General features: G+C 39.2%; 1 protein-coding gene across 1 annotated transcript in view; it reads left to right on the top strand.

Annotated features, from left to right (window-relative positions):
• The window catches only part of ttc6 (tetratricopeptide repeat domain 6), a 162015-nt gene that overhangs the window by 118261 nt on the left and 18932 nt on the right, over nucleotides 1-24822 (top strand). Inside the window, exons 19-23 of the mRNA XM_067992173.1 lie at nucleotides 1641-1760; nucleotides 5775-5848; nucleotides 6562-6772; nucleotides 10525-10677; nucleotides 13685-13855. Coding sequence (XP_067848274.1) covers nucleotides 1641-1760; nucleotides 5775-5848; nucleotides 6562-6772; nucleotides 10525-10677; nucleotides 13685-13855 — 729 coding nt within the window. The remainder of the gene's footprint in view (nucleotides 1-1640; nucleotides 1761-5774; nucleotides 5849-6561; nucleotides 6773-10524; nucleotides 10678-13684; nucleotides 13856-24822) is intronic.

Below are 24822 nucleotides of genomic sequence, written 5' to 3'. Positions count from 1 at the left end.
GTTACAGAGATGGAAATAGGTGGTCTTTATGATGGAAAGGGGGTAGGAAGCTGAGTTCTGGGTCAAATAGGATGCTGAGGTTACAAACAGACTGCTTTAACCTGAGACGGGAGGATAGAATCGGTGGCAAGGGTACGGAGTTGTGGCAGAGGCAAAGCCGATGGCTTTGGTCTCCCCATTGTTTAAATGGAGGAAGTTGTGGCTCACCCAGGGCTGGTAATGGACAAGCTGTCTGACAACAGAGAGGCTGTGAGGGACCAAGAGAGGTGGTGGAGAGGTAGAGCTGGGTGTCGTCATTATACATGTGGAACTTGACCCCATGTCTTCAGATGATGTTGCCAAAAGCAGCATGTAAATGAGGAAGTTTAGGGTGCCAAGGACAGATTCTTGGGTGACTCCAATTTAACTATTTACAGTTTAATTGCATTAGCAATTCTTTCATGTTTTGAGATGTTAATATTGCAGTCTCATATCAGTGCCAAGCTATCTATTTGAGGACAGCTAAGCTATTTGATATGTAAGCCAGGTGTCAAAATCTACCCGAGTGATAAAATTGACTAATAACATCAATGCCCGCCTATAAGAAGCAATTCCTTTGATCTGTGATGTCAAATGTCTGCTTAGAGTATTATAAGGGCTAATAGTTTTCCCTTTTCTGGAGTACCCCTGCTTCCACCATGTGTTTCATGTTAGGATGGTACGATAGTACTTCTTGGAGCAAAGAAGCACCCACATTATGTTCATCAAAGTCTCAATTAAAAGGCTTTGAAAAATGATTTTGGACCATTCTTCTTGCAACAATTTAAAGTGACATGTAAATCAGGTGTTGTGTTCCTTTTGCTTCTATGTAATTAAATTTAAAATTTTACAATTAGTTTTAGGCTAAATTATATGGTTTTACAGTATGGTATTTTCTACCTTTCAGAGTGGACAGGAATGCTTGGTGGGTAGCTGTGCAGTGTTCAGTAAAAAATATCACAATAACAGGTAGTTATCATCTCAGAACTTTTTTAAATGATACCTACAGGGTAGAAATGCACAGGTTTTATTCTGGTATAGGGATCGGAAATTTGAGCAAAGCATGATAAGCTTCAGTGCTTAGGTAGCTCTCTATTTTTTTGTTCCCATTTGAAATCTGTGTATTCCTACAATATAGCTACTAATGAATATTACAGACATCCATGCCTGTTTAAAAATCCGCACAACTTTCCATTTATATTATAACAATACATAAAAAATTAGAATGCCTTAATCACAGATTACAATGAAATAATTAGAAATCTGAAGTTAAGCATCAAAACACTGCTTACTGTAGCATAACCAAGTGTAAGGGCACAACATATTAATGATAAATACAGTTTGTGGGATGAAAAATATCACCAGGTCATTATAGTGAGTATTTTAATAATGTGGTTTTAATTGGAAGCTTTGTTTCATTCCAACGTACGTCAGTGTGTGGCAAAAATAGACAGTTTTAAGAGCTTTTTTTCCCAACGGTAGTGGCACATGTTAAAAGAATGAGCTGCCAAAACAAACTGAGCCTATTCAAAAATGCTTATAATATTTCCAACCAGTTTGCCATGTTCATATTTTCATAGAAAATTTGTACTCCAGTTAATATATTGTGTAATATATTTTAGGCACTGAAAGACTATGGAATAGTGCTACTCCTTGGCGGACAAAAGAAATTGGATTTGAAAGTACTAATTAACCGTGGTCTGTTATATCTGAGCATGGATGACTACCACAATGCATTACAGGTCAGTAGAACAGATAATAGAGAACAAAGGTAAGTACATAAAATGAGAAACGAAGGGACGATAAACCATTGGTGTGGTATGCTGTGCACGGCCATGGATTGGAAGGACGTGGATTCATGCTCACAGTTTCCCAAATGGTGCATTTCTGATCACAACATGTAATGAAAAAAGGCAATTTGACACATCAGCTCTGCCTCTTTCATCAGATCATGTGCAGTTTGCATTGATTTGTGGGAGAAGATATTAATTGCTGGTTAAAGTTCTGTGAAGTTTCTTCCTAATTCCACATTCATGTAAGTGTGTTTAACCTTCCTAATTCCCAAAGGTAGTGGAACAAAAACCCCAGGATATCAATCTGACATTAGTTTATAATACTCAACCCACATTTGTTATGCAATACATATAGGCCTAGACATTCGATGCCTAAGCGTCCAATATGGCAGGCGGTGTGCACACTCACATTCTGCACCGGATGTTGGCCGCTCGCCATATTGGTACAGGATGAAGTATATACATCCAGGGTTAGCACTTGAAAAAGGCATTAAGCCATTTGAATATGCAAATAGGGGGCCTAACGCCAGTTTCAGGACCCCATTCAAAATTCGTTAGTGACTGATTGTAGTATTCTCAGGTGCTCAGCGCCAGGCCTGCTGTGGTCAGGATAACCAAGTCTACATGCGGCCTAGCTAATGGCCTTTAAAGGGAGTGCTGGAGGCCTCCACCAAAAAAATACATTTTTAAAAAGGTACCGGCTCCACAGCGGTCCCAAAGACCGTTGCCAACCCCCACCCGGCCCCCGTCCGATTGCCCTTCCGATTGCCCCATCCCTTTCAATCGTCACCCTCCTCTTCTGATTTCCCTCCTCCCTCTCTATCGCCCCCTCCTCTCTCAATCGCCCTCTCCCTCTCGATCTCCACCTTCCTCACAATCGCTTTCCAACCCCCTCCCAAGATCTACCTGAGGATTGCTGTCGGAGCTGCAGCAGCTCAAATTTGCATCCACTTCACCAGTCTAATTTAAATGAGTCCTGATCCCCAATATCGAGTGTGCCTCCGGCCTACCCATTCCAGTGGACTAGCAAGCCGGCACTATCCAATTTCAACCCAATGATATTTTCATGGATCACAGGTCTAGAACTGCATAGAGTTTTTGGTAACAACTACAACAACTTGCATTTGTATAGCACCATTAGACAAACATCCCAGGGCGCTTCACAGAGGTGTAATCAGACAAAAATGAATGCTGAGAGTGTAAAGTGTACAAAGTTTTTATTTGCATACCAGTTTTTGGTTTTCTTGTGGATCTTTTGAATGCAGGCAGAGGCTTGAAATTATGATTTGAAATAGAACTAAGATGTCATAGTAAGAGTAACATGCCTATTACAAGAGAGTTATGGGGAATCATAGACTAGAGTCATAGAAAGTTACGGCACAGAATGAGGCCATTCGGCCCATTGTGTCCGTGCCGGCCGAAAAAGAGCTATCCAGCTTAATCCCACTTTCCAGCACTTGGCCCGTAGCCCTGTAGGTTACGGCACTTCAAGTGCACACCCAAGTACTTTTTAAATGAGTTGAGGTTTTCTGCCTCTACCACCCTTTCAGGTAGTAAGTTTCAGACCCCCACCACCCTCTGGGTGAAAACATTTTTCCTTAGCTCTCCTCTAATCCTTCTACCAATTACTTTAAATCTATGCCCCCTGGTCACTGACCGCTCTGCTAAGGGAAATAGGTCCTCCTTATCCACTCTATCTAGTCACGTCATAATTTTATATACCTCAATTAAATCTCCCCTCAGCCTCCTTTGTTCCAAAGAAAACAACCCCAATCCAAACTATCCAATCTTTTCTCATAGCTAAAATTCTCCAGCCCTGGCAACATCCCCGTAAATCTCCTCTGTACCCTCTCCAGTGCAATCACATCTTTCCTGTAATGTGGTGACCAGAACTGTACACAATACTCAAGCTGTGGCCGAAGCAATGTTTTATACAGTTCTAGCATAACCTCCCTGCTCTTATATTCTATGCCTCGGCTAATAAAGGAAAGTATCCCGTTTGCCTTTTTAACCACCTTATCTACCTGTCCTGCTACCTTCAGGGTTTTGTAGGCATGAATTCCAAGGTCCCTTTGTTCCTCTACACCTCTCAGTATCCTCCCATTTATTGTGTACTCCCTCGCCTTGTTTGCCTTCCAAATGCATTACCTCACAGTTCTCTGGATTAAATTCCATTTGCCACTTTTCTGCCCACCTGACCAGTCCATTGATATCTTCCTGCAGTCTACAGCTTTCCTCCTCACTATCAACCACACGGCCAATTTTTGTATCATCTACAAACTTCTTGATCAAGCCCCCCACATTCAAGTCCAAATCATTAACATATACCGCAAAAAGCAAGGGACCTGGTACTGAGCCTTGTGGGACCCCACTGGAAACAGTCACAAAAACACCCGTCAACCATTACCCTTAGCTTCCTGCCACTGAGCCAATTTTGGATCCAACTTGCCATTTCCCTTGGATCCCATGGGCTTTTACTTTTTTGACCAGTCTGCCAATCATCTCAGCCCCAGGACAACATCCTGGACAACATCCTGGCTTGGGCTAATAAGTGGCAAGTAACATTCGTGCCAGACAAGTGCCAGGCAATGGCAATCTCCAACAAGAGAGAATCTAACCACCTCCCCTTGACATTCAATGGCATTACCATCGCCAAATCCCCCACCATCAACATTCTGGGGGTCACATTGACTAGAAACTTAACTGGACTAGCCACATAAATACTGTGGCTACAAGAGCAGGTCAGAGGCTGGGTATTCTGCGGCAAGTGACTCATCTCCTGACTCCCCAAAGCCTTTCCACCATCTAGAAGGCACAAGTCAGGAGTGTGATGGAATACTCTCCACTTGCCTGGATGAGTGCAGCTCCAACAACACTCAAGAAGCTCTACATCATCCAAGACAAAGCAGTCTGCTTGATTGGCACCCCATCCACCACCCTAAACAATCACTCCCTCCACCACTGGCGCACAGTGGCTGTAGTGTGTACCATCCACAGGATGCACTGCAGCAACTCGCCAAGGCACCTTCAACAGCACCTCCCAAACTCACAACCTCTACCACCTAGGAGGCCAAGGGCAGCAGACACATGGGAACACCACCACCTGCACGTTCCCCTCCAAGTCACACACCATCCCGACTTGGAAATATATCCATGATGTGGAGATGCCGGTGATGGACTGGGGTTGACAATTGTAAACAATTTTACAACACCAAGTTATAGTCCTGCAATTTTATTTAAAGCTTGTGAATTTAAAATAAAATTGCTGGACTATAACTTGGTGTTGTAAAATTGTTTACAATTGGAAATATATCGCCATTCCTTCATCATCGCTGGGTCAAAATCCTGGAACTCCCTACCTAACAGCACTGTGGGAGAACCTTCACCAGATGGACTGCAGCGGTTCAAGAAGGCGGCTCACCACCACCTTCTCAAGGGCAATTAGGGATGGGCAATAAATGCTGGCCTTGCCAGTGACGTCCACATCCCATGAACGAATATATTTTAAAAATGAGAGACCTTGTCAAAAGCCTTGCTAAAATCAATGTACACTACATCAAATGTGTTACCCTCATCGACCCTCCTTGTTACCTGCTCAAAAAATTCAATCAAGTTAGTCAGATACAATCTTCCCGTAACAACTCTATGCTGACTGTCCTGGGCGGTAAAACTCTAAGGAGTCAGTGGGCTTTGCCAATTTTAACATTGATATCTGGCATGTGGAGAAAACTTGTCGGAAGACAATGGACAACTACCATAATTAACACTTTTTATATGGATGTCAGTAATGCCACAATATTTTTAACCAGAAGAGCTAATAAAGACAAGCCTATAATTTTGTCCCGAGGGGTCAACATAATACCTAATGGGACATTTTAATGAGTAATCATCCTATGTTTTTGGATTGTATTCAGTCAACTTACTACAAGATTAATCATATGATTTGGCATTTTTCACTTGCAGGATTTTAAAGCAGCAATTGTGATCGAGCCAAAAAATGCTAAGATTCATCATGCAGTGGCATTGTGCTTTCATAGGTAAGTCATAGTAAAATGTTACTTTAAACATCTGTTTACACCATTTCTCTGACGTTTCCACCAAAGTTATGGTGGAAGATCAGGAGAACCCCATAGAAATTCAGAGTCCAAATCTCCAATAAAGTAAGAAATACCAAATGGTCTAAACTTGTAGGATGAAACAAAATTTTGAAAATTAGCTTCTTCCCCAAGAATAGGAAAAAAACCTTTTTCTTACAGGCTGAATATTGGTGAAGGACAGAATCACAGAACCCGTTCCCATCAATAGGTTTCTCTGCAGTCAGAATTCCAAAACCTCTCTGAGAAAGTGAGGGTTGCAGCACTGCAGATGAAATTTACCTTCAGCGTTCACCTCACATTCTTCCTCTAACTCCTCCCAAGCACACCCACCTAACTCCCACTTATCCACACTTTTGTAAAACAGCCACTCTGCATTTATAATCCCGAGAATTTCATGTTTCAATCTAATTATAGAGGAAAAATCTTTTGACTTCCATGCAAGGATGATTACGAGATAGAAAAGTTTAATTGATAAGTGGTTTTGTGCTATTAATTAATTTTGTTCTTCTGTTTATGGAAGGAATAAACCAAAGTATATTACTGCTTAACAAACATTGCGAATTTTCAGAATTGTATTGTGCTTTTAAATGTAGATAATGTAACTCATCACATTACAAAGAATGAGCAACTCTATTAAATGCAATGTGTCTTAGACTTTATTATTTAGAAGAAGCTGTAAACAGTTTCAACCAAGCACTGAAATTGGACCCATTTTTCACGGATGCATATAATGGACGTGGAAATGTATATATGGATTATGGTCATGCAGCTGGAATAAAGCAAGCACAAAAAGACTTTGTTCAAGCACTCCATTTAAATCCTAAATGTGTGAAAGCCAGACTCAGTCTGGGATTCAACTTTCAGGTGAGGGGGATTTCTGTTTTTTTTTATTGCAAAAGAAAATTCATACTTGTATAGAATTTTAACTTTAGACTTTCTTTATATTTACTAAAGTTTGTATGCTAAGGCAAAGGGCTCTTATTTCAGTTTAAAAAAAAATACTTATTTGTTTCAGCCTCCTTAGAGAAACAGTGACCCAGCAAGGAAATAGAGAAAATATGGCTACAGAAACATGGGGTTTGACCTATAAGTTATCTTGTACCATACATTGGCCTAGAATGGAAAGTCTGCAAGAAATGCTAGTTTGGAAATTAGAGAATTCATTCTGTGGTGTTCTTCTAAAGTTATATTTAAGAAACATTTTTGAAATTGCATAAGTACAACAACTTGCATTTACATAGCACTTTTAGCATAGAAAAACATCCCAAGGTGTTTCACAGAGGGGTGAGGAATAAAATGGATGCTGAGTCAAAGAAGGAGATATTAGGAGGGGGACCCAAAACCTTGGTCAAAGTGGTGGGTTTTAAGGTTTGTCTTAAAGAAGGAGTGGGAGGTGGAGGGATAGAATTCCAGAGTGTGGGACCTAGGTGGCTGATGGTAAGAGAAGGGGGGATGCACAAGAAGCCGGAGTCAGAGGAATGGAGCAGTGATTGCGCTGGAGAAGGTTACAGAGATAGTAAGGGAGAGGCCATGGAGGGATTTAAACACAAGTATAAGTAGAACTTTACTCTACATCTGACCTGGAAATGCTAACACTGCAATAGGTTGAAGTATTCTTTTTTACAGAACAAATATTTCCATAAATGATTGTTTCCTTACACAGCGTGTTGGTGAAGCAACTCGGGATAAACAAATCCTAGATCTGTTTTTTTAGCATTGACCCCAGTGCTGCATTAAACCTCCATGTGGGGGAACACCTGGCCAGCTCTGGTCACAATATAATTAGGTTTAATCTTATTGGCCAATCCAAGGCTGCAGCCAATCTAATGCTGGTCCCAGATTTTAAGAGGGCTAACTTTACAAAAATGGCTGAAGAACTGACAAAAATTGACTGGGCAACCCTACTAGATAGGCAGTCAAGTACTGAGGGCAAATGGGTTCTATTTAAAACTATTCTCAAACAGAATGAAGCCATTTATGTCCCAATGGTTAAAAGAAGGGCACATGGTAAAACAAAACCATTATGGTCGACCAGGAATGTACAGAGGCAAATTTGAACAAAACAGAAGGCATTCTACACTCTTAAGGCATTTAACTCCCAGGAGAACAGGGAAAAGTATCGCATGCAATTAATGAAGACAAAAACAGCCATAAGATCAGCGAAGAGATCTCTGGAAAAGAAGATGGTGCGTAATTTTGGCAGTAATAGCAAAAGCTTTTTTAGCTATGTCCGTAGTCAGAAAACCATAAAGAACCATATGGGGCCACTAAAGGATACTGTGCGGCAGATTCAAACTGATTCTCAGGTTATGGCAGGGTTGCTCAATGACTATTTTGCATCAGTCTATATTCCTGTAGACGACGCTTATGTTCTAGATGAGGGGTGCTTAGTACTGAATGATATTATTAATATTAACATAGATAGTAATGTTATCTTGGATAGGTTAGGAAAGCTTAATATTGATTGGGCTCCAGGTCCAGATAATATACATCCAAAGGTGATTAAAGAGATGGGACAGTTGCTCTGTGAGCCCCTTGCCCATATCTTTAATAGTTCATTAGAGTCAGGGATAGTTCCCTTAGACTGGAAGCTAGCTCATGTAATTCCTATTTTCAAAAAAGGGGACAAATCAGAGCTGGGGAACTACAGGCCTATCAGCCTGACACCAATTATTGGGACGATGCTAGAAGGGATCATAAGAGATACCCTTTATGATCATTGGGAAAGGGATGGGGCCAATAGAAATATACAACACAGCTTCTGAAAAAATAGGTTGTGTCTATCAAATTTGATAGTTTTGTGAGGAAGTCACTAGGGTAGTGGATGAGGGAAATCCGGTAGACATTGTCTACCTGAATTTTCAGAAAGCCTTTGATAAGGTACCTCACACTAGGTTACTTCACAACTTAGAACCTTGTGGTATCAGTAGAAATTTGACAAGCTGGATTAGGAATTGGTTCCAATCCCACAGTCAAAAAGTTGTAGTTAATGGATGTGGTTCAGCTTGGAGACATGTTACTAGTGGTGTCCCCCAGGGATCGGTCCTGGGCCTGATACTTACTCTTCATGGTCTTTATTAATGACCTGGACAGTGGTGTATGGTAAGTAAGTTTGCAGATGGCACAAAAATTTGTGCAAGGGTTAAGACGGTAGAGGAGTGCAATCAACTCCAAAAAGATTTAGATGTGCTGGGGGAATAAGCCACACATTGGCAAATGGCGTTTAATTTAGATAAATGCAGTGTCATGCATGTTGGTAGGGCCAACATAGAGTGCACGTTTCATTTGCAGGGAACAATATTGAAAGAGGTTGAGCAACAAAAAGATCTTGGTATTATTGCGCACAGATTACCAAAGGTTCATGACCAATGTAGAGAAACTGTAGCTAAAGCTAACAAGGTATTTGTTCTATTAATACAATCTTTCAGAATAAATCAAAGGACACCATTTTGACACTATACAGGTCATTCGTCAGACCACATCTAGAGTACTGTGCCCAGTTTTGGTCCCCCCACATGGCGGGTGATATAGCACCTCAGAAAAGGTCCAAAGGAGAGCTACACGAATGATTCCTAGCTTAAAGGACCTTAGCTACTCAGATAGGCTCAAGGATCTTTGACTATTCACTTTAAAGTAGCATAGACTTAGAGGTGACCTGAAAGAGGTCTATAAAATAATTAAAGGGCTAGATAGTGTCCCTGCTGATAGATTATTCCAGTTTAACAGGTTGGGGAGGACCAGGGGACACAAGTTTAAACGATGAAAGAGAGGAATAGACTGGATATTAGGCAGTGGTTCCTTTCCCAGAGAATTGTGAGCCTCTGGAATACATTGCCGGCTGGTGTGGTTGGTGCTGACTCTTCGTTTGCCTTCAAGAGGGAGCTGGACCGGTTCCTAACTGGGGCAGAGATCGCATCATATAGAAGGTAAGTGTCTTTATAGATAACACTTGGTCCATGTGATTTCCTGGACTGGTTCCGATCACCTGAGGGGGTCAGAGAGGAATTTTCCAGAGTATTTTTTCCCTATTACCCCTTGGTTTTTTCTGTTTTTTTGCCTCTCCCAGGAGATTCCATGGCTGCAGGGGTGGGTGTGAGGAGGGGAGGTCGGGGAGGGAAGAATTGTTTAGCCATGGTGGTCTGGCCATCATGGTGTGGGGCAGGCTTGATAGGCCAACTGGTCTTTTCCTGCCCATCAATTTCATATGTTGGTATGTAACATCCTTACCTTGTTGAAAAAAATGAATTAAAAAAGGAAAATGTAAAATTGTACCTTGTTGTGCATGTGGAGGCAATTTGATACATCAGTGGTGATATTCTCAAGTATCTGAGAAAAGAACCCACTTGCTAAACCAAATATAAATTGCTGTCTAATCTTATTAAAACATATAGGTAAGCAGCTGCAATCCACTCTTAGCTTAGCATTTCCACGTTTTCTGAAATTAGGAATGAAGCTACTGCAAATAATTACCTACAAATTTCTAGAACTCGATGTAATTTTAAAATGCCACCAATTCCAAGAACAACCTCTAATTAGCATATATAAAACAATATAAATTGAATATGAATTTTAAATGGGTGTTTACCTTAAATAAAATCATAACTTTCCCCATTCAGGCACTGGGGAGATTTCAGAAAGCATGGAATCATTTTACAATTGCAATCGATATTGACCCAACGTTTCAAGATGCTTATGAGGGCCGAGCAGTGATCAACCTTCAAATGAACAATGCCTTTGGAGCATTTCAGGACATCAATGCTGCATTGAAGGTATACTTAATAAGAATAACACCTGAAACTTTTGAAGGCACAAAACTCCAGAATAGTGATTCGAAAGGCATAGTTTTCAAAGGATGGTGTGTTAGTTAACAGAATTGTTCTCACCTCCAGCATCAGACAGTGGGGCTGATTCACACTTGTTTTGCCTGGCGCTAATCAGGCTCTGAGTGAAAACAGGAACATAGGAACAGGAGTAGGCTATTTAGCCCCTCAAGCCTGTTCTGCTGTTCAGTGAAATCATGGCTGATCTGTGACCTAATTCCATATACCCACCTTAACCCCATATCCCTTGATACCTTTGGTTAACAAAAATCTATCAATCTCTGATTTAAAATTAACAATTGAGTTAGCATGCCGTTTGTGAAAGAGAGTTCTAAACTTCTACCACCCTCTGCATGTAGAAGTGTTCCCTAACTTCACTCCTGAAAGTCCTGGCTCTAATCTTTAGGCTACGTCCCCTAGTCCCTGACTCCCCAACCAGTAGAAATAGTTTCTCACTATCTACCTTATCAGTTCCCCTTAATATCTTAAAAACTTCGATCAAATCACCCCTTAATCTTCTAAATTCCAGGGAATACAACCCTAGTTTGTGTAATCTCTCCTCGTAATTTAACCCTTGGAGTCAGGTGTCATTCTATTAAATCTACACTGCACTCCCTCCAAGGCCAATATATCCTTCCTAAGGTGCAGTGCCCAGAACTGAACACAGTACTCCAGGTGCAGTCTAACCAGGCTTTGTATAGCTGTAGCATAACTTCTACCCCCTCACCTCTAGTCCTCTAGATATAAAGGCCAGCATTCCATTAGACGTCTTGATTATTTTCTGTACCTGTCCATGACATTTTAATGATCTATATACATGGACCCTTAAGTCTCTTTGAACCTCCACTGTTTTGAGCTTTTCACCATTTAGAAAGTACTCTGATACATTCTTTTTATGTCCAAAGTGGATGACCTCACACTTGCCTATATTGAAATCCATTTGTCACAGTTTTGCCCATTCACCTAATCTATTAATACCTCGCTGTAATTTTATGCTTCCATCTACACTGCTGTATATTTTGAAGGAGAGAAGTTTATCCTTGCAGAGAGGAGGAAGCTGCAAGGGAGACTACTGCAAGAATGCAGGGGGTAGGGGGTAGGGATGGTGTTCAGCGAAGGTGGCAATATCCACAGGATAGGGTGTACAGAAATTGGATAATATACCTCAATTTCACCAATGTGTTAGGGGGCTCTGGTTCGATCCTCTGTCTGTCAATGGTGCTGCACAGCCTTTCTAGGCTGGAAGAGACAGTGGAAGCTAAAGTCCCAATGGCAGCAGTATAACCTTTGATCAAAGCTGCCATGAGTGATGACAAGGACTCTTGGATTGAAGATCTCACTGCAGTTCATTGACTTCAATGGAAATGAAAGTTGGGTGGTGTTGTATAATTGGCCACCAATCTGATACCGTCAGTTTTTCACCCCCGCCGAAGTTGAAATTTACCCTCAATTTTTTTCCTTCATATACTGCAGTTATATAAATAATTACATTTGTGGACTTAATAGGGGAACAGTGGTGTTACTGGTCTAATAATCCGTAGAATGTGAGTTCAAGTCCCACCATGTAAATTTGAGAATTTGAATTCAGTTTTAAAAAAATCTGGAAATAAAAAGCTGGTTTCAGTAAAAGTGACCCTACAAATTGTCATAAAAACTCAACTAGTTCACTAATGTCCTTTGGGGAAGGAAACAAGCCATCCCCCAGTCAGCCTATATGTGACTCCCATCCAACACCAGTGTGGTGGATTTTTAACTGCCCTCTGAAGTGGCCTAGCATGCCACACAATCATCTTCCAACCCCTACCCCATCTTCTCCAGGCAATTAAATGCTGGCCTTTCCAACGATGCACAGATCCTGAGAATGAATGAAATTAAACTTAACGTGCTGTGGTTGTATAATTAAAGAAATACATAAAATAGTTGTACTTTGATAGACAGTTCCCATGCTGCTTTATTCAAAGGTCTTACCATTAATTAAATTGGTGCATATCAAAAAGTGGCAGATTACAATAAACATGCTTTATATTAGTGAGTAATATCAAACTTAATGCTGTAATCTATTAGTGATTTTTTTTTGTTTTAAAAGTTTGACGAATAGCTGGATGCTTGTTTGGAGGTGTTATTTTGAACAGTGAAGCTGAGGAACATGCTTATACATTGCCAAGTATATTTTGTCAACTCTGGAGTCTCCGATCTGTGGGCTGTAGGTGTAGCCATTCTTGGTGTTGCAGTTCTCGTGCCTGATGTGTCAGTTGAAAATGGCACTGATTTTTTTTCAGAAAGGCCAGCATTATTAAAAATTCTTGACAGCAGAGAATGAAATTAACTAATTGTTTTGTGATTGACCTGATCTATGTGATTGCCTAATTGTAAAGACAACTATTGATATACCATTGTAATTTACAACCTTTAATCTATGGATAACTGTTTAGTTTCCTGATTGATCAATCAAGGGGCTGTTTTGCCTTTATATATCATTTATAGCAATATGTACCATCTTGCTGCAGTTTTCATTAACTGTTCAGCTTCTTGCAAAAAAAAGTTATAACACAATAAAAATAACCAGGAAAAAAGAAAGAGAAGCAAACTGAGGCAGTTAGAGGATGTTCTAAATAATTGTACTATTCACTTCTGTCACTGTTGTGGTGATACCTCAGAAGTTTCCTCTTCCCTCTGCTGCACATTTAGATGCAGAACCTTGGACCATCTCAGCTTCATATTCCAGTCCATTGCAGCACCTACCTACTCTTGGCATAGCTTAGATCAGCTAACTCAGTACAGAACACAATTAAATATTGGACCTTCCTGGTCTGCATGTTTTATTGGGTTGGCTATGTCTCTCTATTAATTATTTCAAGCTTTGTAGCTATTACTGCTAATGATTGTTATGTATTAGTAATTAATGGTGAATAAATTACCTCTAGTTAATGATAGAGTATATTATTTCTTCTTGCAGATCAGTGAGTCTGCAAAGTTGTTTACAAACCGTGGTGTGATTAGCCAGTTCACAGGAGATCTGTCCAATGCAATGAGAGACTATCAGAAGGCTGTAGCTCTTGATCCCAGCTATTCTCTTGCTTATTTCAACGCAGCCAACCTTTACTTCTACAACAGACAATTTTCACAGGTACAGTAGTTTTACCAACATTTAAATATTTTAAGCTTTCAATGCATTAAATCCACATTGCAACTACTGACTATAGTTGGCTCATTCTGCCACTTTTGATATAGGAAGCCTTAATTCATCATATTGAAACATATTCAAAAGCTCTTAAAATCACTGTATATGTGAATGATTCATATGTTATTGCTGTTTATGAAGCAAGTAACAAGATATGGTGCAGTTACAACATAGGAAGGATTGAGATTGCAAAAAAATGTGTAAATTGTAGTTTTTGATCAGTCACTGCCAATGTAGTCAGAGCAAAATTAAACAAGTAGATTGATAACTGCTGTTGCATTGGCTAGATACTTTCAGAAAATGGCCAATAATCAGTCAAATCTTATTTACCAATCTTTGTTAGTGGCCATCCCTTCATCATATACTAATTTTATGTTCTCTGCATATAGTTTTCATTTATGGACAATGTAATCATCTATTTAATTGGTATAGATCCCTAGTTTCACTACAATAGGAAACTTGTATGGGATCTAATGGATTTAGCACAATTCTGAAACACCTTCACATAAATTACCAAGCATCCAACTGATCCTTATCCACCTTGTAGAATAAATGCTAAACTGGTCCAGATTGGGTTTGAAATTTAATGAAATTTTCAACCCAAACCTCAACCCAACCTAGCCTTTAAAAAAGGGGATGGCAGATGGAGTAGTCTGATTTATTAACTTGTACCGCACAAGCATGGAAATGCACAACTATTTGCCTTTTGCTTTCTTTGTGGCAATGGAAATATGTTAACTATTGAATTACTGAAGCAGAAATAAATAATGTTCTAATGTCTAACCTGATGTTCCTGCCCAAAACTTTACATTATTTCATATTAAATAATAAATCATTTAAATAAGTAAATTCAGGTGGGCATCATTATGTTTGCCTTTCTTCACTGTATTCATGATGCCAAAGGAAGTTTGCACCAGAGAATAGAACACTTTCCCATTTTAGGCATACACCAGGCACCCCTAAGTCAAGCGTAGCACAGCGGACATCCTTGCACTCGGCTTTACCTCAATAATGGGCTTTTGACTGCAAACTCAAAAGATATGAAACCCTTCATTACATGTTGGGAATTTCAATTTCCATGCTAAGCCCTCCTTGTGGTCTCTTGGAGTGAGATTCCAAGTTTGCATCAAGTTGTGAACTCCTACCAGTACTGGGCTGAGAGTGCCTAAACTCATTTTGTATAAGACACTTAGACCAGAATTTTCTGAATTCCCAGCCTGTGATTTTGCACCCATTTGTTTTAATTCTTCCATCCTCCCCTTCCAGAAAACTTTATTTATTTTTCCTCCATATTTACGTGATTGTGAAAGATGTTATTTCCTTCCGTCTTGCTTCCACAGTGGATTTATGAGTTTTACTGTTATTAGTGTAGCCCAAGGAGGTTTACCCATTGTCAAGTTCCCAATGACCAGTATCCAAGGATTCACCATGGTCAATCAATGCCTCATTGCAGCCACAGAGGTCAGCAAAGTGCATCAAACGTCAGTCCCCTTCAGCAACATTTAAAAAAAATCCTAAACATGGTTAGCTCAGAATTTTTAATAGCTTAAGCTGCATAAAATACTGAAAAATATAAAATCTTGAATTTTTAATTTCCTCCCCCTCTTGCTTGTGCCTCAATTATTTATAAATGTTGTGTCTGGTTGTCATGTTACATGGGTCATTATGCAGTCTGAGTATTGTAGTTCCATAGCACTGTAAAAACTACAGCTGCTATGATGTGTCACATATGTACACATAACACACAATTTGTTCACAGCAACAGCTAAAAATCCTCAGTCTCCAAAGCCTTGGTGAAGTTTCCAACTTAAACCTAAACTCCAGGCACAGGGGCCTACAGGAAAAACTTATTGCAGGCATTTCTAACATTAAGCAGCTAGTTTTAAGGGCAATGATTTTTTGTCAAAATTGTATACTATTGTGTTCATTACATCACCTGTATACACTGACATGAGTGAAGAAGGAAATGATGGCCAGAAACAATGTGAAAAAATTACTTAAGCAAATGGTAACTTGGGAAAGAATCATTGACTGATTGGATTTCTTGTTTTATTACAGGTTACTTGTCCATTGTTAATTTTTGCAATTCTTGATTTGTTCATATTTAATCATTTGGATATTTGATTGATAACTTAATAACCAAGTCGTTTTTTGGTAACAGATATTTGAGCCTATCTTAATTTTTCCTGTGTTTGTGAAAGTGGTGCAATGCTATAGATGTATGCTTGATGTAAGACTTTTAAGTTAAGCTTTAGCTTCACTTTTGAATCAAGCACCTTTGTGTTTGCCAGCACTACCAACCACCCTTTTGTACTACAGGTAACTTATGGAATCAGCAAGTTGGCAAATTCATGGCAGCTTCTATAATTCTCACATCTGTGGCCAGGTCACATCATTTTGCAGCTGTTCTCTTTCCTCCTTGCACAATAGCCAACTCAAGTAAGGCCAAAAAAGGAAACAATGGAAGGGTGAACAGATGACCACAGGTTTCAGGCTAAGCATATTCTCCTGGGTTGCTTTGTAAGCAGATGTTTTAGGTGCACAGAATCATTGAGTTTTACAAAAATATATGATTAAGCTAATTAGTATGTTAATCTGTCAATTTTAAGAACACCAAATGCAACATTACTGCTCATTCTATAACACTGCTGTGATGCTGCATACCTGCTAAAAGAGGGAATTAAAATCAGCCACAGGTTTAGTACATTACTGGGCTGCAAGGGCTATAAAGCATAATTTAAAAGAGCACTAATAAAATCTGGTTTCCTCTGGAACTGTTCAAAAGATTTCATGCAATTTTATAAAAAGTGAGCCCACAATTAGTGTTATATCAACATACTTTGCTGAGTCACAAGGATCTTATTAATGCATCTTAAAAGCTCACAGGACACACACTTGTTTTCCCTATTCTTTCTCCCAAAATAATCGTCCCTGTTTAACGGAAAAATATACAAGTTATATTTGCCACTTTTATATTATGACTTATATTCCTCATGACTGTGAATGATGCTATCTGTATACCTAACCAGATATTCATGAGTTTGTAATGTTAATTTTGCAACTAAGTTCAATTGTGTACATAACATCATACCAATAGGAGTGATCAACCTTTATTCGAAATATAAGTAAAGGCAAAATGACAATGATCTTATAATCCTAGGCACAATTTGATACATTGCAAGTTTACAAAGCCAGCAATTCATTTTGTGGAAATGTAGAGACACAGTTTGTCTGAACTCTTTAATGCAGTTCGGTTTCATGTGAACTTCGCTCATAATGGCAGGAACGTGTGAAGTTTATCCATTAAATAAAAGATACATAGTCATATCTCTTCTAACCCTCACTTTTATGCCTTCATTCAACTTCTATAACTAGTTCGTGTTTCCTGGCTTCTTCAATGTTGGTTAGCTGGCAAATTGTCCATTCTTGTATCCGAATTTGCTGTGGGAAGATAGCAAGGAGGGATGTTTTACAATCAGTCCCGTTAATTTTTATTTTTGAAAAAGCCTTTGCAATAGAACTATTGTTTAACTAACCACCAACTTGTACCAAAATTAAAGAATCCTATTCATTTGAGTATTAGTTTGAGTAAATGTTAATACATTATGGGTGTTAAAAATATGCATGCTGGAACAATGAAAATTTTGATGTGTTTATCAATCACATTGATAAGTCCTTTCACTGGTCCAAGTTTGAAGCCAGAGCCAAATTGCTAGAATCACTCAAAACTGAAGTGAAAATTAGCTCTGTTTTGAATTTCTGCAAAAAAAATGTAATTTTCTAAAAAGTTAGCTCTATTTTCAGATTTGAGATAACAAATACTGGAGTTTAAGACCTTTAAATTAGCCCAAAATGTTTCTTCTTCCTACTAAGAAATATTTGTAATCGTAATATACACCCAGAAAAAATTCTTCAGGGGTCAGTAAGATATTCTGTTATGGTTCACTGTTTTAAAATGATGTTTTATAGCTCTTGTAGCCTACCTGGTTAGCTTTGTAGCTAGATACAAAAAAAAATAAAAATGACAGTATTGTTGCTAGAGGCACTTTGTTCAGCAATTCTTACAGCCACATCTTGTTGCACGTTAAATGAGAGTTTTTTTTTGCAAATCTTGCATTTACCATTACAGAACTCTTAAGCACCTGTTCTATAGGCAATCTTTTTTTCCTCCTATTTCTCCTTTTGATAATAGACACCCCAGGGAGACCTGGATCAACAACAGTAGATGATTTCTGAGAACGTGGCCTAGATCTGCCTTTAAGGATTTCCTCAATCTTTTTCTTACTGAACCATTTGTGAGACTTTGCATGTGTTGGATCATTTTGAACAGCATTTTCTTCAGTAGTTGTGGCTTCTGCAGTACTGGACTTATGAATCTGTTCAGTCTCTGACAAAGTCATGTTCGGAAGGCTTTCTTCATGGATTGTTGAGAGTATTGCCCCTCTAAAAGATGCAGACTTGCGTGACATTCCTGTGCTCCATTGTTTGGCTCCTGTTTTGTCATTGGTGCTGTTAACTATGCTGGGCTTGGTATTATCAGGACTTGGAGGCAACCTTTCCTCAAAGCTTTCATAATTAATGTTCGCAATGTTAGATGCAGGAGAGAAAGTTGGCATTCCAGATTTGGATGAGACTGATTCATTAAGCAGCTTCTGTGGTTCAAAGTGGTCATGTTCTATTCTGGATAGCTCTATATTCTTTCCCACTAAGTACACACTCTTTTCAAAGGAGCATTCTTCAGGAGTGCTACATTTCACAGAGGATTTATGCTCAGCTCTCAATTTTTCCACATTTATGAAAGACACTTCATGCTCAGACATACCTTTGATGGGCAAGGATAGAGTACAATAGATGTGGTTTAAAAGGAAATAAAACACATGGAAATCACATTATTTAGGACATTAATAACTACCAAATAATTAAAACAATTTAAATTATAAAATATCTATCATATTTAGTATTGGTATAAGTATTTAAAAAATATATTGTAAACTCTTATCCTCACCCCCGGTACAATGCAAACAATTAAGGATGTTGAGAAGCTTCAATACAAACACGCTTAACACTGATCAGTCAACTTACAGAAAAAAATCGTATCTATTCCATTTACTGAACCAGAATACTAAATTACAATGAAAGCAAAGGGATTTCTTCAGCATTCTGACAAGGCAAGAACATGTGCCAACCCACATGTACTCACAAAATTAGTAAAACTTCATGTAGGTATCCTTGCTATGGATACTAAGTCAATAATTTTTAATGTCACATTGAGAACTTTCAGAATTATAGTGTATAGTTGGTAAATTATTAGCAAAATTCGTCATTGAGAAAAGATTAAATATAAATGCTGAAGAATTGATGAACTAAATTAGGGTTTTATTAAGTTAAATCTACCAACATAATAGACTGATGTTTTCTGCATATGCTTGGCATCACAGACTGTGATATGCTCAGTGTTGGGCAGTATGTAAAGGTAGTCAATGAATTCAAGCCAAATTGAATTGGGGGGTGGAGTAGAAAAGGAGGGGAAGATCCATAAAAGTTTACAGCACAGAAGGAGGTAATTTTGACCATCCTGTCTGCGCCGTCTCTTTGCTAGAGAAATCCAAAATAGAACTCACTGCCCCACACTCTCCCTAACTTCCTTTGCTTCAAATATTTATCCAACTTTTCCTTAAAGGATGTAGTGGTCTCAGCCTTAGTCCTTCCCTGTGGCAAACAAAGCATTCTATGCCCCAACAACCTTTGTCATAAAGAAAGCTCTCCTAATCTCTCTCCTCGCTCGCCGTGATAATTTTCATGTTACTGACTTCCAAACCAGAGGAAAGAGTCTTTTCCTATTCACTATCAAAACTCTTCAGAATTTTAAAAACTTTTATTAAGTTTCCTCTTAGCCTTCTCTGCTGCAATGGAAATAGTTCCAGTATCATAAATCTCTCCAAATAACTATATAGTTTCCCATCCCAAATATAATTCTGGTAAATCTACGATGTACACTCTCTATGGCTTTAACGACCCTTCAATAATGGGGTACCCCTACACTGCACATAATACTCTAACTGTGGCCTGACCAATGTTTTGTATAATTGCTCATTACTTCTTTCCTCTTGAACTCCATGTTCCTATTATAGAACCCAAACTTCTACTGTTTTGTTTTAAAAAGATGGCTCTATTTATCTGCATTTGCACTTTCAGGTATTTGAACCCCTAGAGGTGTTCTCATTGATTGCCAAACTTATTATTTTTGCATCATCAGCAAATTTCAAGATTTTGTTTCCTGTACCCAAGTCCAGAAAATCTTATATATAAAATCAGTGACAAAAGTGGATCCTGAACATATCACTGGGGTGTGCCGCTACCAGCCACTCTCCAACAGGGTAAAATTGAAACTATAGAAAAAGGATACTCTAAGTACATAGACTACAAAGGAGAGAATGACAAAAGGGAATATGAAGAGGTTAGGAAAGAAGACAAAAAAACAATTAGGAAAGCAAAGAGAAACTACAAAAGTAAATTATCAAGGAATATAAAAAGAAATAGTGAAGTATCCGACAGACACATAAATAACAAAAGAAAAATCAGAATAGAAATAGGGCCACTAATGGATGTACAAGATAAACTCACAGGTAATGACAGCGAAATGGCAGAAATATTGAATAATTACTTTGCCTCAGTATTTACCAGGGATATAAACAAAGGTGGGAATGACATTAGAAGAAGAGATCAAAAAAGATAAAGACATTTAAGATAAAAAGGGGAGAGGGGGAAAGAGATAATGGATAAACTAATCAAACTTGGAAAGGATAAAACCCCTGATCAGAATGGACTGCATCTGCAAATATTAAAATAAGTTATGAAGGAGATAGCAGAGGTACTATTGCATATATATAAAAATTTATTAGAAAAGGGAATAGTGCCAGATGACTGGTGGACAGCTAATGTTATTCCTATATTTAAAAAGGGATTTAGAACCAGTCCAGGGAACTATAGACCAGTTAACTTAACATCAGTGGTAGGAAAGATAATGGAATCTTTACTCTAGATATTTTTCTATTACATCTTTGAGAACCAAAGTATAAGAATAGTCCGCATGAATTTCAGAAGGGAAAGTCATGCTTGACCAACCTTATTGAACTCTTTGAAGAAGTAACAGAAAGATTAGACCAGGGTAATGCAGTAGATGTCATATCTAGATTTTCAAAAGGCCTTCGATAAGGTACTGCATTGTAGACTTATGACTTAGGTCAGAGCATGTAGAGTCAGGGGACAGGTAGCAGAATGGATAGCAAGTTGGCTACAAAGCAGAAAACAGAAAGTTGGGGTTAAGGGTAGATGCTCAACCTGGCATAAAGGTGGGAAGTGGTGTTCCACAGGGATCAGTGCTGGGACCACTGTTGTTCACAATTTACATTAATGATTTGGATTCGGGAATCGGAAGTACAATTTCAAAATTTGTGGACGGCACCAAATTGGGGGGTATAGTTAATACAAAGGAAGAATGAGTCAAAATGCAAGAGAACATTAATAAACTTGCAGAATGGGCATGTAATTGACAAATGAATTTCAATATAGATAAGTGTGAGGTGATGCATTTTAGTAGGAGGAATATGGAGGCCACATTCTATTGGATAATTAGAGTCTAAACGGGGATTGAGGAGCAAAGGGATCTAGAGGCACAGACACACAAATCACTAAAAGTAGAGATACGGGTTAGCAAGGCCAAAGAAAAAGCAAATCAAGCACTGGGGTTCATTTCTAGAGGGATAGAATTGAAAAGCAGAGAAGTCATGTTAAACTTGTATAGAGCCTTGGTTAGACCACACTTGGAGTACTGTGCACAGTTCTGGTCTCCATATTATAGAAAGGATATAGAGGCAATGGAGAGGGTGCAAAAAAGATTCACAAGGATGATACCAGAACTGAGAGGATAGCCTTATCAGGAAAGGCTGAAAAGGTTGGGGCTCTTTTCTCTAGAAAAAAAAAGAGAAGGCTAAGGGGTGACCTGATAGAGGTCTTTAAATAATGAGAGGGTTTGATAGGTAAGATGTAGAGAAAATGTTTCCACTTGTGGGGGAGTCCAAAACTAGAGGTCATAAATATAAAATTAGTCACTAATAAATCAATTGGGGAATTCAGGAGAAACCTCTTTACCCAAAGAGTGGTAAGAATGTGGAACACGCTACCACAAGGAGTAGTTGAGGCAAATAGCATAGATGCTTTTAAGGGGAAGCTAGATAAGCATGAGGGAGAAAGGAATAGAAGGATATGCTGATAGGGTTAGATAAAGTAGAGAGGGAGGAAGCTCATGTTGAGCATAAATGCCAGCATAGACCAGTTGGGTTGAATGGCCTGTTTCTGTACCCATTCATCCTAACTGTTCCCTATCAAGCAACTTTACATCCATGCTGCTACACCTGAATTTTTGCAACAATCATCTTATGAGACTTGGATGAAGGGACCGAACGTATGGTTGCTAAAATTTGCTGATGACGCAAAGGTAGGTAGGAAAGTAAGCTGTGGAGAGGACATAAGGAGTCTGCAAAGGGATATAGATAGGTTAAGTGAATGGGCAAAAATTTGGCAGATGGAGTATAATGTGGGAAAATGTGAACTTGTCCACTATGGCAGGAGGAATAGAAAAGCAGTATATTATTTAAATGGAGAGAGATTGCAGAACTCTGAGGTACAGAGGGATCTGGGTATCCTAGTACATAAATCACAAAAAGTTAGTATGCAGGTACAACAAGTGATTAGGAAGGCAAATGGAATGAAATATAAAAGTAGAGATGTTTTGCTACAGGGCATTGGTGAGACCACATCTAGAATACTGTGTGCAGTTTAAGTATCCTTATTTAAGAAAGGACATAACTGCTTTGGAGGCAGTTCAGAGAAGGTTCACTCGACTGATTCCTGGGATGAGGGGGTTATCTTATGAGGAAAGGTTGGACAAGTTGGGCCTGTATACACTGGAGTTTAGAAGAATGAGAGGTGATCTTATTGAAACATATAAGATCCTGAGGGGACTAGAACTAGGGGCCACTGTTTAAAAATAAGGGGGCTCCCATTTAAGACAGAGATGAGGAGAATTTTTTTCTCTCAGAGGGTCATGAGTCTGTGGAACATTCTTTCCCCAAAGAGCAGTGGAGGCAGGGTCATTGAATATTTTTAAGGCTGAGAGTTAGGTAGATTCCTGATTAACAAGGGAATCAAAGGTTATAGTAGGTAGATGGAAAAGTAGGGTAGAGGTCACAATCAGATCAGCCATGATCTTATCAAATGGCAAAGCAGGCTCGAGGGGCCTACTCCTGCTATTAATTTGTATTTTCTTATGAGACAACTCATCCAAAAGGTCTTCTGAAACCCCCATATACTCCACATTTACTGCATTCCCTTTGTCTATCTAATTAGTTAGTTCCTCAACTTAGGGACAGGAGTGTGCTGTTCATCCCCTCAAGCCTGTTCTGCCACTCAATTAGATCATGGCTGATCTGTACCTCAACTCCATTGACTTGCCTTTGATGCATATCCCTAGATACCCTTACCGGTCTATCTTGGGAACTTAGTGCACTGCCTGCAAATTTCCAATTCTATCTCATCTCCACTAACATTGCCACCTCACTCCCCTTATTTTCCCCTCTGTATTTGTCCTAAAATTTTGTAACCAGGAATAAAATTACAAATCCTGTCCATTATAACTACTGTACCATATCTCTCCATAGTTATTAATGCTTCTAACTCTCCAACTTTGTTTTGAATGCTTTGTGCATTCACAGACCTACCACTCAATCCTGACTTCAGTGTTTTGGAACATTGACATTATTTTTCCTGGTTTTATCATTTGTTTTTCCGTTATCCATTGATCTTTCTACAACCGTGTTTTTATCACTCATTACCTCATAGCTGTTTTTTTTTTTTTAAATTCTTATTTCAGCTAAGCTGCCTTCTTCTTCTATTCCAGTAGCTCTATTAAACCTGCTCTGTCACAAATCCAGACTTTCCCCACCTCCATCATGTTAGTTTAAATACTCCCCTACTGTTCTATTTATCCTCCTAATTTACCCTCTCCACAAGAACATTGGTGTCATTACAGTTCAGGTGAAGGTCTTTCTTCATTCCAGACATTGCTCCAATGCCCCAAAGCACCAGCCTTGCAGCCACACATTGGCCTTCCAAATCTTCCTCTCCTGAACCTGGCAGGAAGCAATCCAGAGATTACTACCTTTGAGATCTTATTTTCAAACTAGTGACTAACTCCTTAAACTCCCTCTGCACAACATCAGATATACTTCTATCTGTCATTGCTTTCAACATAGCTTTTGGCGGCTCTCCCTCCCAATCGAGAAATTTTTCCATCCATCCTTCACCCTGACACCAGGGAGGCCACATACTATTCGGGAGTCCTGTTCACAACTATAAAAAGGCTTTCGATATCTGACTATAGAATCCCCAACTACTACCACTCTCCTTTTCTTGTAATCTATCTGCCTCCCACCCCTAGGTTGGTCAGGACCACCCTCCTGAGCCACTGTCTCTGTCCACCTCATACTTGTCCATCACTAAAGCATCTTTTGAACAGTTCCAGTAAATCAGAAGTTCAAAGCAGCTGTGATTTCAGTTTCCTCTGCTGCCTCTGTGGATGGTCACCCACTTTCCTCCTTCTACATGATCCCTATGTCTTCAATTGCCTCGTGGGTGACCACATTCTAGGGAATAAAATCAATCATCCTCTCTGATGCTGCGGAGTGCAGCCAATTGCTACTCAGAGATCCTTTGCTCCAGAAGCTCAATTTTCCAACATTTTCTACAAATTTGATGTCCCTGGATACACTGAGGATCCATGATGGCCCATCAGTCTACTCTCAATCATCAGCAAAGTGATGGAAGGTGTTGTCGACAGTGCTATCAAGTGGCAC

This window comes from Heptranchias perlo, chromosome 10 (assembly GCF_035084215.1).
Source record: "Heptranchias perlo isolate sHepPer1 chromosome 10, sHepPer1.hap1, whole genome shotgun sequence".
NCBI classification, from domain to species: Eukaryota; Metazoa; Chordata; class Chondrichthyes; order Hexanchiformes; family Hexanchidae; genus Heptranchias; species Heptranchias perlo.
The sequence above is the reverse complement of the archived record's forward strand: the minus strand, read 5'-3'. Positions and strand labels throughout refer to the sequence as shown.